Here is a 15585-nt window from a genome sequence, read left to right as displayed (position 1 = left end):
GTCAAAATGCTCCTTAGTCATGGCGATGCTTTCGCGAGAATGCATGTAACACACTGAAGGTAGATTGTAGCAGGACGTGCACGTGCGTCAGACGTTTGAACTCGTCTCCCATTATGAGTAATTTCGAAATTTCCTTTAACAAACCCTCTGGAAGTTTCCAGCGTTTCTCCGCGGCGCTATTGGACTTCATGAAACTTAAACGCGCGCGCGACGCAAAACGAGCAACGTTTTCGAATTATTAAAAGTAGAAAATTGCGTAAACGTCACGCTAGAAGTAGTCCCGAGCATTAATTTAATTAATTTGTAAAAATTGTTCGATGAAAATTTGATTTCTATATGGTGAAATACGCGCGTATTTATGTCTGATTACTGGTTACTGTTGCGCTCTTCGTGTAAATACGAAAATAATTGCAATCTTGATGCGAGGGATTAACTGAAGGAACATCGCTCGTTAAAAAGTCGTTCAAAACTTACGCTCGAGCGATTCGATTCACCATCGAGCCTTACATCGCACGCGTGTACGTGTTATTCTGTGCAAATTAGTGCACAGATTACTTGAACCTCGTTGCTGCTAGAATTGTACATGTTCTATACAGGGTGTTCGGACACCCCCGGAAAAATTTTAATGGGAGATTCTAGAGGCCAAAATAAGACGAAAATTAAGAATATTAATTTGTTGATGAAGGCTTCGTAAAAAAGTTATTAAAAAATAAATTAAAAAGTTTCAAATCACACTAAAAAAATTATTCTCAGTTGCAAAGGTCAATTACAATCATTTTTGGTCAATAGACATACCTCTGAAATCCTACCCACTTTCGAGAAAAAAATTCGAGAAAGTGTGAAATTTTTGGACAAAATTAAAAAATTTGTAATTAATTCTAAAAAAATTATTTTCGGTTGCAGAGGTCAATTGCAATCATTTTTGGTCAATACACATACCCCTGAAATCCTACTCAGTTTCGAGAAAAAAATTCCTTACCGAAAATATAATTTCTGGCCAGAAATGTCTACCCGAATTTTCATGCGAATCTTTAAAACGTCATAACTTCTGAACGAATTTGACGATTTTAATGTTTAAAAAAGCAAACTACGCGTATTTTGGTGGAGAATATGTACAAATCGCAAAAATATTCGAAAAGTTGGTCCTTGACCCCGCAAAATGAGAAAAACCCCATAAAAATGGTTCAATTTTCAAACAACCATAACTCCTACAATTGTGAATATATTTCAATGAAACTTTTTTCTGAAGTAGAGCTCATGGGTACCTACAAAAAAGTATTAGACAACTTTTCTGTAGGGCGTCAAACAAAAATACTAAAAATGAAAAAGGAAGTTTTAAGAAAAATCGACAGGGGGGTGGTGCCTAAATTTTTCGACGAAAAAAAAAATTTTTAATTAATTCTAAAAAAATTATTTTCGATTCCGGGGGTCAATTGCAATCATTTTTGGTGAATACACATACCCCCGAAATCCTACTCAGTTTCGAGAAAAAAATTCCTTACCGAAAATATACTGTGTGGTCGGAAATGTTTCTATAACTTTTTAACGAAGTCTCAATCAACAAATTAGTATCCTTGATTTTCGTCGTATTTTGGCCTCTAGAATCTCCCATTAAAATTTTTCCCAGGGGTGACCGAACACCCTCTATAAACCACTGAATCTTCTCTTTAGGAATTATGTTTCAAAAATTTTGTTAAATGTGCAATTTATCATATTATGCAAATTATCCTTGCAAACATAATTACAGTTGGATTAAACAACATCTCGAAAGAAAGTACATATACCATAATATTTTTAGTAGAAATGATGTTCCGTAAAGTAGGCAATCATATTTTCATTAAATTTAGTATTCATTTTATTTTGAGGTGACAACCGAGATTCATATTTTTATATCTCGACTGTTCCCGTCGAATCGATAACTCCGTAGAAAAATATCGCCCCGGATCGATAAACATTCGGCTATTTCGATTCTATAGAGGTTCTTGAACCTTTAACCTGGACGGAAATAGGAGAATCAATCCGTCAACTTGCAAATCGAATTTGCTCCGATTTCGTGACTGCCAAACACGGCGCTTTATTCGCCCACGGGGATATTGGCATGGCCACGATTGTTGGGTTACTCTTTTAGTTGGCGCATTGTTTTAGACTCGGTTACATTTCACTGAAATTTCACAGTACTTATAACAAAAAATTCGTGGACTGAAATTTCTTGTTTCTTTGAATCTTATTATGTATTACATTTTCCTTCTATGATAATCACTCGAGGCGTTCCACCATATTTTGAGAAGTGAATTCTTAAACTTTAGTTGGTTGCAAGGAGAGATATAAACGTAATTAAATTTTCCAACTTCTACTTGAGCTACCCTCGTTCCAAAAGGCTTTCATACACGCATACAATCAGTAACTTTCGTAACTCGTAATGAATAAAGATCGAAGAACCGCGCGACTACAGTTGATACTTTTGACTAGAGATTATATTAATATCGCGATCGTTTATTCTAATACTTTTAGGTGTATCTATTATACTAATGCCAAAATCCTACGTTACTAATTAGTCCTATACTTACGTTACTATGGCCACGTATTTCGTCTACGAAATTTTTCGTGCACTACGCCTAGAGTCGAGGAAATTTTAATCGCAAACAACGAATAAAAATTTCTCCTCGTCGTTCGTGAATAAAATTAGTCAAATGTTGATTACGTCGCACGAGTATTCAAACAGTTTTGCAAACTTATTTAACGCTTTCGCGTTTCTATCGAGACTCGATTATTGTATCGACTTTACCGGGACATCAAAAACCATTTTATCGAAACGTATAAACGGTCACAATATCATTACACTCTTCTCTACGACGCTTTAAAGTCAGTGATCGATATTGCAGACAGAAGTAGCGATAGAGAGACAAGCGACAGCAGGTAGAACCAAGTGTTGCCCAGGGCTACGGTCGACGCTGAGGAGCATATTCTCTCATCTTTTCTAACGTGCCTCGACTCGTTCATTGTTTGAGTAGGATGGCAATAATATTCATCGTCGCTGGGTATCACGTCGCTCACGATGATGAGGAATTGGTCGAAAGGACATAGCTCCGTGCAACCAGGAATGGTTTTAATCGTCAGCTGTTCGGACACTCCGCTCCAATATATAACCTGACATCAAATCGTACATCAATGCACGTTTTAAACATCGAACGAGTCTTGTGCTATAAATTAAACACTTACTCGAACGTAATATGTGCCTTTCTTATCGCGCAGAGTCTCTAAGATCATGGTAGACCCGTATGCAGGTATAATAGGTTCGTCCAAATCCAAAGCTCTTGCAACAGCAGCAACGTTCATCTCGTGGGCGGAGAAGAAAAACGCTTTCCTATCGTACGGCTCTAATTTGCCCGCCTTGTACGTTTCGATATCATCTATCATTTTACGTAACAGCAAACCTGCAGAACAAGCAAACTATAATTCTGTTGCCGTGACATTGCGAATGCAAAATGTATTTTTTCTAAAAAAGAAACGAATGTTCTCGTACCTCCGTTTAAGCGTTTCAACGTCCTTGTATACGATCTCAGTTTAAAGTCCAGAGCAAGTATTTCTTTCATAGGAGTGGGGTAGACAGATTCGGTCCACTTTGGAAGAACCAGGTTCTGGGAGGCCTAAAATCCATAACATTTAATTATTAAAGTGTTGAAACTCGAGGTTCGTAGGTTATTGGCAAGTAGCTTCACCTCTTCTTTGAGCAAGTTGTATAGATAAGTCACCGCTGATGTTGTGTTTATTACTTTCCCACTGTTCTCGGTTAAGTAATTCATTACGGGTTTGTACTTCTTCAGTATATTCTGCGCGTTCTGTTGTTTGAGAAATTTCTTGTATTCTTCCACGTACCTTTGAAACGTAGAAGATCTTTTACATTCATGTCCATGAAGGAAAATAATATAAATTTTATTATTGCTACCTTCGATCTTTTTTCTACATCAATTGATCGAATGCCTAATAGGATTTTATAGTAAAGCTACTTCAAGGTCGCTATCTTGGGTCTCTTCTTTATGAATAATTAATGTTTCATTTCTTGTCAGCAGTTGCTCCGAAAAAGGATCATCAAGACATTTTAATATAGAATCGATAATGAAAATTCTTCGAAGTTGGGTGTTCTTAATTCTTTCGTATTATACATATATTCAAGATACAAAATACAGTTCAGTATTATAACTCAAAGTCGTACTGTAAGGAAACTGGTTTCTACAAAATGCTTAATATCCTTCTTATATCTCGCGTCGTGAATCATGGGTTATTTTCAGTTTACGCGAATCTATCATTTTCATGAATCTCGATTGACCTTACGTTTCGTCTTTCATTTTTTAAATTTAAATCACCATTCCTGAACTTTTTAAATTATTTCTAAATTCTGTATTCATTTATATCGTTATTCTACACATTATAATTTTTGTTGCTGTCTTATTCGAACGAACTTGACTATTTCGAATGTAAATTAGCATGCTCTGATACGTCTGAGATTCGATACGATCATGCAAATCAGCTCTTCGTGCAACATTTAAAGTCGATACTTCTAGAAACGTATTTTCAAACTTCAAATGAACTTCTCGAATATTTTTATTTTGCACGACAACCGTTTATTTCTCGCGTTCTTTGCGAGTATTTCGCATTGTTTCGTTAATGATCGAGAGCATTGAAACAATTACCTGGGACAGTGATGCGGGAACAAGAGATTGTCAGCTTCGGAGGGTACGAAGAACGTCGACGTAGGAATCCAGGGTAGATGCGGATTCCAAGTTTGCTTCTCCGAGGGCGGGAATAATCCAGCCAAAACTAGCTGCAGAGACAGCTGAGTCCTTGGTACTTCCGTTGATCGAGCGTAGATCTTCTCCGGCCAATAATCTGGTCCGAAATATCTATCGTAACGTTCACGAAGCATTGTGCCGATCCTGTATTCGCGCAGCTTACCTTGCTGCATAGGAGCATGAAACAATTACCATTTATGTTTGTCGATGCATATCGTCTCGTAATTGCTTCAGGGCGACTTTGTTGTCGCGTTGTACGCAAAAACGAGCAATTCGAAAGGAACGAGCCAACGAATTATAATATCAGTCGGTGTAAATTTTATTTAATTTCTGGAATTATTCAGAATCATTATTCGAATCATTGGGTCGGAGAAGAGAATTTCGTTTATAAAATCGGAACGTTTGAAACTGAGATTTTGCATCCGGTTATTGCAATGAATACGATTCTATCGGATGAACAAGTGAGTTAATTGTTTTTACTTACGTTTGTTAAGTCACCATCGCCCAACGACTGATACGTATAATCCTTGTAGGGATCGTTAGGATAATTTTGATATTCCCGTTGTGGCACTTTTTCACCGTGTCGAAATACCTTTAAAAACACATTAAACTATTAATATCACTTAACGATGATCTTCGTTCACTTTTTCCGGCGCGACTTGCTCAGAATTCTCGTTGAAAATATTATCTGAATCGGAGAAGAATTCGATTTACCACGTGCAACATTTGTAGATCCAAATCACAGTTGACCACGGTAACGAACAAGAGGGCGAGAAACACCATCGATCGTTGGGGTGACATTTTTGATCGTCGACACTGTTTCGTCGAAGAAACGAGACAGGACGACAGGTACGTCCGGAATGCACAATTTCTCTCCACGATCTACGAAGAAGTATATATTCTTGCCGGTGCTTATCTAAAACAACTCGTCGGGTGGGGGTGGATAAGGAACACAGGCGAACAGGTTTGCAGTTCTCTCGATTTTTATCGTCGGTTCTCCGTATTTGCTCGTTACGTTGATCCTTTTCCCGCTACCGAGTCGCGATCGTGATACTCCTCGAAGGCCACGTACTCAAAGAATGAGAATGGTGTGGTCCATGAAGCCGAATCTCGAGGTTCCGAGTTAAACGGACGTAGAGAAAGTGGGCAGACGCCTTTCGTTAAATTACATAATTTATAACGATAATAACGCGTGAATAATTCATATTTTTCCCGTAATCTTAACAGTTCGTAATTGTGACGAATCAATAGTACATTCAGAGATTCGAGTTTTCGTTACGTAAGACGAACGTGCTTCGTTTTTCAAGATAAAATTTCAGTAAGATTGACAAACTTGTAAAAAATGAGGAATCATTGGTGATCCTGACGATGTGATTCAACAGCGACGAAAGTTACTCAACGCGACTGATTAGAATATACGTAATTAAAGTGTTACTTACGTGTTAATTGATGGTATGATTGAAAAATTTACATCGGTCCAGCTTGTAAATATAATAACACGTTTCGTGTTTTTTTCTACCAAACATTTTCCTGTTGATTCGAACGTAGGCACCTACTCATCGTGGAAATCTAACATTTAATCGGAAGTTTTCCGATTCGTACAAGTATTCTATAACAAATAATGTTCCACGTAAACTGAAATACGAGGAAAATCGTTCAACTATTTACAGAATTTCCTTCATCCGTAATTCTGATTCATCGAAATAACAACGATAGTTTAAGCTACTATTAACCTTTACCTGAAAATAGATAACGCGTTTAATGAAAATAGAAACAAATTGCGACTGAATGTCCTTAGCCTACACACGTTCCAGTTTCGTAAGTTTTTAATACTAAGCGCAGATACGCGTTTATCAAGGATACGTCAACTTGATTGTTATCAGTAACCTTTATTTGATTGCGACATTAGCACTACATTGTGGAGCAATGGCCATTCACCTTGTAATATTTATTCCACAGTGTTGAACATGAGCGCGATTAGAAGTACAAAGTGATCCCGGAACTTTAAAGCCGTGCAATCCATTTCATTATGATTGTTTACTGTACTCATAGAAACGGCCGAGATCATTGAACTACGAATGTAACGTCTTGAACATATTTATTACTCTTAAAATAGATGAAAAAATATAATATGAATCGCACCTGTCGATCGTATACTCGATTAGTTTGCACAGATGTCGTTAACTAGTTTAATCATCCTGGTTTATTTATTGACGCATCTTGTTGTACTCGCGGGATTCCTGGTTTACCAATCTTGACACGCACGTTCTTACGTTTTTCCTCCTTTATGATTTCATGTTTTCTATTTCAAGGAAACCTCGCGTTGGTATGTGAATCAATATTGAATACATCAACGTTCCTTACAATTAACATTTGTTAAAGAATAAAAATTTTTTACAGGACTTGGTAAAGCAAAAATTGCGATAACGCGTTTCGTTTCGTTTCTAAATACCGCAAGTAAAAATAAGAGTACATATTTCTATACGAAATAGGTCGTATTGCGGATAAAAGGTGCGTCTATATTTTGCATCGTTAACGCTCCGTACGTCTTCGTTAAAAAATAACATGAATGCGTTTTGGCCATCAGCGTAATAAACAAGTTTCGTTGGCACGGTTCGATGATATGCTCCTAACTATGTAATCGACTGTAACACATAGCATAATGGGATTTGCCCTGTTAATTACACGGCTGTTAGCAATTTCTTTTCGACCAATGGGACACCGCGCTAGAACGTGCAAATTTTCTCGTTACTAATTTCAGCGAAGATACAAAACTTTCTAGTTCATTTGCTGAACTTTCTTCTTGCAACTGTTTCAAATAAAAGTTTACGAGGAACGAAGTAAAAAAATTTTTTCCCCCGCAGGCTTGTCAGAACCAATTCAACCGAGCTATACGTTTTACTAAATGAGAATCTGATGAAAGATAAGTACTTGAAGCGTTATGGATGTGCAAAAAATGTCCTTGAATGTTTGCCGCTCCTCGACCGCATATTTTATGCGTAAATATTATTTTTGGAATTATGACCTTTAGAAACTTTTTTATAAATATAAATTTACGACGTACAATGTTAATCGCGTGAAATAAAATACCCCTTCGAAAAAGCATAATTTAAACGTTCCGGATATTTTAGTTCAATTTTATTTAAATGTCAGAAGTCATTTTATAGAAAATTAATATATCTCGATGAACACTATCTTGCATTCATCAACGATATTATAATATTTTTATCGAAATGAAAAGTAATAGTGTACGTATAAAATAGCGTTAAACGAATGTTATAAATGTTCATTTTCTCGCGTGATAGAAATCTCGATTAATTTCTAAATAACCTTCAGTGATGGATTGTTTTGCCTAACCGGTACGCCGCTGTATGTACAGGGTGTTACTAAATTATATATCACCAATAACATGGATGGATCCTGTACCTTTGGTTTGGAGGAAATTGATATAAAGAATGCAAATTTCACCTTGATTGTGTTTTTTTAGGGTAAAAAATTAATTTTTATTACATTGTACTCTACACAACTCAGCCATCCTCTTGAAAAATAATATTAAATTTGTTTAATTATCATTTTCATATTTACTAATAAATAATATACATCAACACTGTGACGAACTAGCTTTATTTACATTTCAAAGTTCGATATCATTTCATAAACATTTCACACTATTTATATTATATCTGATTTTGAAGTTGGTAACACCCTGTACGTGGTTGTAACGAAACGAAGTGAACGTCGCTATACGATCATCCTGAGCAGAAAAATCGATTATCTGCGGTTAAATCTGAATAGAATATAAATGCACCTCTCGTTTCTCGTAAAATGTGGAAATTATAGCGATGTCAAGAACGAGGCACGAAGTATTTATACACTATTGTTTTCATGCTTCAATTCAACTTTATTTAATGGCAAATTATCAGTATCGACTTACCTAGAATACTTCGTAAAGTACACTATTTATAAATATCATAAAGGATGTTTTATAAAATATAAACGATACTTCGAGGTTATAACAACGGATATAAATAAAAAAAAAATTTTTTTTCTGAGATTTTAATTAGTTATACCGTAGATAAAATCAAAAACAGTTAGTGTACAGAGATGTGAATATTTAAAACGCAAGAAATTGATGTATACATCACTGATAACGAAGAAGCATAAAGAAACCCGTTTGTATTTTTCTGAAAAACATGTTCGTTAGAGGAAACGATGGTGAAAAGTTAATTTCACTGAGAAAAATAGATTTATATTTATAGATCCCCCATAGTGAAGTGTAATTTTACCTGTTTAAGCCTCGAAACACTTTTTCTGATACATTAAACATAGGAATTAGAACTGACGACGTCAATACAGTATGCATATTTTGTGGTGGAAGTAATTCTATAAACTAACGTGATAAAATATGGATTCGCTGCTTCATTTGTCATCTGTGGGTACACAGCGAGTGCATATCGTTCAGAAAAGATGAATATGCGAACAATTTCTGTTTGCAAACGATAAAACGTAGTTTATCAATTCGTTTTTTATCTCTACAATAAACAGAAACTTATTTTTCGTTATTTTCGTTAAAAAACTACGTTACTCCCGGCTTTATAAAAATTCTTGAAACGATCTATTATAAGATATAAAACCAGGGGACCAAAATACTACCGTTTCTTCTACCTGTTCAAACACGACTCGCTTAAAACGATCGGTCCGCGATTCATTGCCGAACATCCCGATCGCTCTGAATCCACGGGGCAGGTGACAATGACGAATGGTTCCCGATACCGTGAATAATTTATTTCACGGCGTTGATGTGCAATGAAACACGTCACTGGGTCGTGGGCGCGGAAAGAAACTAACGCAGCGTCACAGGAGGAACAAGTTGTAGGTGTGTCGTGAATAAAGCGGACCGATACACGCCTCTGTTTCATTGCGGACATGCATATTAAGGGGGTGAAAAAAAGTAAACCGGTCTTGAAAGACCATAACCTCTAACAACCGTACCGCCTGTGTTCTTAATGAATTTTTAAAAAGACACTCACAGCCGCCGCGGATCCGCGTTATTCGCTTCCTTTCGTGCGGTGAATTCCCGCTGAAAAGGATTCATAAAATTTTATATAAAGGGAATAACGTCGGTGATGCATCAAAACTTGAACTCCGGCATTTCTTTTCGCGTGTATGCATTCGCGCGGTTTTATGTATCTCGAGGCCCCGGCGTCGCGAGATTATCGCAAAATTTATGAAGCCTTCATAAAAAAAAAAAAAAAGAAAAATCGCGGACGTGAATAGACGGGTAATGGTATTTGTTCCTTGCTTCCTTTTATCGCTATGATAGGACACTTGCGGCGACGTAATACGCGGCTGAGGTAAAACGACGTTAACGGTGCACTTTCTTATTTGAATAAATGGATAGCAATTCGACAGTTCGTTCGATAAATATGCAGTTTAACGAACGACATTCTTTCGTAACGTTTTGGGATTTATTTGGCGTTTTAAATCAAATATCTTAGAGTCTATTTTCCAAACAACTTGTTTCGTACTAGCAAATACGCGTGCATATATAAATAAATTACTACGAGCGATCGTCGTTGATACATGATAATTATTTTCCCATTTTATTTTATTCAACGAGCCGGGGCAATTAATTCCATTTATCTTATAGATACATATTATCGATACAACGATCGATTCTCAGCTCTCAACGTTTGTTGATCTCGAGATACGAGGAATCGCGTCATCCTATGTTAAAATTCCGTTATATCGTCACTGTTCTCTCTCCGTTCTTCGCGATTTTTACCCACCATTTGTTACTCTTTCTTAAGATTCGATCCAACTTTTATCCATCGACACATCTCCGTACCGGTGTATCGACTATTCGATTGCACATTCAAGGCTACGGTAACCTTCGGTCGGGTTTCCCTGTATAACGCGACGTTACTCGCAGGTATGAACATACTCGTTGCTTGAATTTCTCGCGCGATTTCGTTGGATTTTACGACTTTATCCGTGTACCCATGACGTCGATTACCGGAGAAACATTTATGCCTTACCGAAAATAAAAATGTGCGACAAAAAACCGCGAACATCGTATTCGCTACTTACGTACAGCGAATTATCTGTATAATTGCGTACCCATTTAAAAAAACAATTCTCTTTGAACATCGAACATGCAAATCCTTAATCTGACGGCCTTGCGGCTGTGGACGGATATAAAAGTGAACGGAAAAAAAGAATTAGAATGCCGGATCCAAAATGTATTGATGTGTCACGGAGTATAAAATTCCCATATATCAGTTTTAACTCATAAAACGTAACTCCATTAGCTCTAGTATCATTACCAGTGCTAGTCACTGGTAATAAATTTTAAAAATACGCGGTTTGATAAACTATCGCGTTAACAAGATATAATACTTTATAGCATAAGTGTTCAAACGATGTATCTTCTTTTTTTATATTTATATTTATAGACTTTGATTGTTAGGCTTCCACGTTCTATTGTCTTCTAAGACATCATTTTTCTTTACATAATCGTTCTTGTGTACCCGAAGAGGATCGTCATAATAAACTCTCGCTAATGTTTGAGAATTTCTCGATACCACCAGGGCAGATATAATATTCTGAATTACCAACGTGGATCGTTACGTTTCTATAACCAGCAACCACCGTATTTTGTTTTCGTTGGGAATCGTTCGCAAGAAATTCAAAGTACCATCAAAAAAAAAAAAAAACAGACACCGAAAGAAATAGTGGACAAAAAACGTAAACCCAGAACCTCGATGCTCGAGGTCGGAATCCCCACCATTCGAGCACAGAGTTTCCCTCACTACGCGACAGACCTCTCCCACTTGAATCATTGCGCAGGTATAAAGCCCCAGAGAATGATTGCGAAACCGAATGGTTCCTTTCCATTTTGGTTGCCAGCGAATGACTTCTCCATTCTTTCTTAAATCAAATCGCAGAATTTCAGTAAGTCACACCGAGGAATTAAAACCACTGTAATATTTTCTACTGATTTTTGATATCACGTACTGTATAATTTTTATATTATATTCACAATTGTTTATTTCGTCACACCGAAGATGACTCGAACGTGAGTCGAATTTAATTTAAATTTCAAATTTGACTGACTGAAGAGTCTAGTTCCTTCTGAACCACAAGTGAGTATTCTACATTCAACATCGTCACAGCCAACGTTTCAAAAATAGACTCCTCGTAAACCGCGTTTCAAAATGATTTAGATGAAAAATAAATTTTCGTTGTTACCGAGATTCGTATCTAAAATACTACGGTAACGAAGTTCTAAAGTTTTTTTTTTGTGTCCGGCGTCAGTTTTCTCGATTTCGATCCTGTTGCACAAACAGTTCGTTGGTCTAAGCAAGTTTTGTTTTACCTTTGGCTCGAACGACCCGCCCAGCTTTTGTAGCACGATAAATAAAAGTGCCGGTAGTCCGCCATCGCAAGAAATTGTTGGCTGTGTCGCCCAAGAGCAAGTTGTTATGTTGTATTTCTTTAGTTAATCGACAATGCGATATTTAACTTTATCGCGGATGCCCACCGACGCTCGAGCTCGTTTCTAAAGTTAGACATGAATTTTAATTTTACTGCAGATACGCAACCTTCTCGTTGGTGCTAGATGCAGAGCGAAGCTCCCCATTATTAGGTACAGAATTAATAATGGATGTGCCCAGACTGCAAGGCAACAGCGTCACGAATTAGACGTGGTTCTTGGTTCGTGTGTACCAGCCACGTGTGTGTCGCTTTTGTAATCAGCAATCACTTTATGCATTATAATTTTTAATGAGTGAAACAGCATTGAACGAGAAATACATTTGCTTCTATTAAGCGACTCGACCTATTTAAATTATGGAGATATCGTGGTACAAGCTGCTCGCGTAAATCCGCGTAAACTCCGCGTTGATGCATTTACGAAACAGAAATTGATCATTCAAATGGTATTCCCGGTCGATGATGTTTTTCACGGAGTACTCTGAACTCGAATTACGAGCTACGGAAAATCATCCTTGAAGGTCCGCGCGTGTGTCTCGAATGATTTTTAATGATTTGGGTTACGAGGTTGCTAACCGATTTCGCAAACATTTTTGTACGGTGCACGGTCTGTCGAATGTCGAAACAAGGAAGCGGGGAAAAACGAAACTGACGGATACCCTGATAGAACCGCATCGTTCCTAGGTACTGTAGCTGCAGTTGCAGTCGTAGCTTGACTGCAGACCGCTGAGAAGGGAAATCCAATACCATGGAATTGAATAACGTATCGACAGACGTCGTAGGGTGCGAAGGCACGTTCGGGAACAACTTCCTTCTGCAGGAACCACGGTAGATCTGCCCCGAAATCGATAGAGTTCGTTCGGTTGGGTTGCCACTCGGTTCATCTTAATTTAATACCATCGTTTTCATCTGTCTCTATGAAAACAGCCTTTAACGAAAATGCAAAATGTAATCGTCGAGTCTTTTATAGACGGTGCATCGAACAATTTCGAACGCCAAACTTTGTGAATACAGTATTTGGAATAAGAAGGAAACTATAAAGAAGTATTGAGCTTCTAAGAAAAAGATGACGGATTGTATTGAGAAAGAAAAGTGTAGTAAAAGAAATAATATAGAAGCCAAGAATGTTTGAAAGCTAATTCCTTGTTTGCAATGGTAAGAAATTAGTTCCAAGTATTCGATCAAAAGAATTCGACTAGGATAAGACAGATTCCAGCTAAGAATATGGGTCACAGGAAGTACGGGTAAATTATCCAGCGTACAAACGAGCTTATGTTCCAGGACACGAACGAAGTTGGACCTTGGACTAGTAACCCACATAATGCGCACCGAGGTAGCGTGATCGTCCTTCGAATATCGATAATACTCCTGCACAGGTTCCTCGTCCACTTCTCATCCTTCAAATTTTGCGAAGCTTTAGCTATGCTTTCCTGGCCGAATTGTATTTGTACATTGATTGGTTTCGAGCTGTCCTTCCACTCGAAATTTATAACTGCACCGCAAACGTGGTGCATGGTCGTCCGAGATCAGACGAGAAACGTTTAACACAAATGATGAAATAGTAAACAGTATGATTTAACATTTAACGAGCAGATCCCTTAATATCGAATGCATTAAGCACGTAGCTTTGTAACTTTAGGAATTAAAATTTTAATACACATTTCTGTTGTTCTATTTTGGATTGTCATGGACGAAGTGGCTTAAATGATTAGATCTACACAAATTAAAAAAAAAAAATACAGGACAATCAGCAAAATTAAATCTAGAATCTAACGTATACGACTTTATCTGACGATGAATAAATTAGTAAATGAGACTTAATTGCAGATAAGAACATAACAAGAGCTGGAATAAGCGTAGGTTTCATATTTGTTATTATCAGAAACGTGAATATAACGTATAAAACTAGCAGGTTCCGGTCAACCTCAAGGTCCTGTGACACGACGTGATCCATCAGATGTTGACGATGATAAGTGACGGATAAGTCCGTGACGAAATCGACTTGGAAAATCTCAGTGTCGTAAGATCCGTGTTGGAGATACCATGTAGTCATAGAATCTGAATCATGGAATTAATAAACGGAGAACTTGAATCGAGTCAAAACCGAAAAAACCAAACGAAATCGATCCAAAGATTCAGATACCCGAATCAAACCTTCCTGGGAATCAAAAGATCCTATTTGGAATATTCCAGGATCGAGGGATCTATCTCGTGTCCCTTGACAAAAATCCCTTTGTGACTCGAGTTTACTCATATTTCATATACGGACTAAAATAGTAGTTACAACATAGTGTTTACAACAAGCGTATCGTGTTTATAAGTAATAAGAATAACACAAGGATAAAAGCAACATAAAAATAACCGTGAAAAAATGTGTGACGTATTTATTTAATGTGTTATTCGCTTTTAAATTCCCCCATTTTACTCCCTTTTGCATAACATAACTTCATAATATTTTTATTTAAATTGATGAACCTGATATGTCAAAATTCTTGATCTGAACCTCCGTTATTCGAATCTGCAACTATCAGTTTACTATTCTGACGTTCTATTATCTGAACATAACATGTCCTTGTAGAATATCCCTCCTCCTAAGGAAACATTCATCTATAACGGTTCAGACTAATTCAGACTGTCATAATTTAGCGTCAAACCAACATAGTATGCGTTCACACTTAATAATAGCATGAAAGTAGCACGGTGAAGGGCTAACAACAGAAAGAAGACAACAACTATCTGCATTTAAGAATAAGAAATGTTGCTTAGAATAACAATAGCATTATTTTTGGTAAATAAATCTTACTGTTACTTAATGCAGCATTAAATCTGGTAAAAATCAATCATTTTGGTCGAAAGGGGTAAAGGTGAAGGTCTTAGAAAATCAGAATAGCTTTTTCCTTCTGTAATTATAACTATAATTATTCTCCAAATTATTCTTCCCTTGATTGCGTGAAAAGTAATCGAAGTTCCTTACGCGAATGCGCCGTATGATACAGTTGTATGTATTCTTCGTTTGTTTCGTTGGATTTTTTTTCACGCTTCGTTAAATCGAACCTCGTAGCTACTTCTGAATCGAGTCCAAAGACCTAGTCGAGCGTGTCACATCCAGCAGGCTGGATTCCATTAACACCGGTGCATTCATTCTCGATTCTAGATGAAATTGAGTTTATTTTGTAAGAAACGGGGTCGTGTACACCAACATGTAACCTATAGTAAGATAACTACCAGATCAAACGTTCGTTTATTTTTGAAACGAGTTCACCTATATATAGAGTAATCGATGAATGTCGTAATAAAAAAA

At 37.0% G+C, this 15585-nt stretch overlaps 2 protein-coding genes and 1 long non-coding RNA gene across 3 annotated transcripts in view; 2 read left to right on the top strand and 1 right to left on the bottom strand.

The window, feature by feature from the left end:
* Positions 1-15585, top strand: part of Rhogef3 (Rho guanine nucleotide exchange factor 3) — a 164295-nt gene that overhangs the window by 4035 nt on the left and 144675 nt on the right. The window lies entirely within an intron of this gene.
* LOC143340246 (venom acid phosphatase Acph-1) overlaps positions 2781-15585 on the bottom strand; it is a 105487-nt gene continuing 92682 nt past the window's right edge. Inside the window, exons 2-8 of the mRNA XM_076761969.1 lie at positions 5505-5672; positions 5275-5382; positions 4692-4957; positions 3720-3876; positions 3524-3647; positions 3220-3434; positions 2781-3147 (exon numbers count right to left, since the gene is read on the bottom strand). Of these exons, the coding sequence (XP_076618084.1) occupies positions 2848-3147; positions 3220-3434; positions 3524-3647; positions 3720-3876; positions 4692-4957; positions 5275-5382; positions 5505-5591 (1257 nt within the window). The 5' untranslated portion in view covers positions 5592-5672 and the 3' untranslated portion in view covers positions 2781-2847. The remainder of the gene's footprint in view (positions 3148-3219; positions 3435-3523; positions 3648-3719; positions 3877-4691; positions 4958-5274; positions 5383-5504; positions 5673-15585) is intronic.
* Positions 11693-14874, top strand: LOC143340207 (uncharacterized). Its single transcript, XR_013079399.1, has 3 exons — positions 11693-11935; positions 12386-13439; positions 13566-14874. It is a non-coding gene; the product is annotated as an uncharacterized LOC143340207 (long non-coding RNA).

The sequence above is a fragment of the Colletes latitarsis genome, chromosome 3 (genome assembly GCF_051014445.1).
Source record: "Colletes latitarsis isolate SP2378_abdomen chromosome 3, iyColLati1, whole genome shotgun sequence".
Classification (NCBI taxonomy): Eukaryota; Metazoa; Arthropoda; class Insecta; order Hymenoptera; family Colletidae; genus Colletes; species Colletes latitarsis.
Note: the sequence above shows the minus strand (reverse complement) of the source record. Positions and strands in the feature narration are given on the sequence as shown.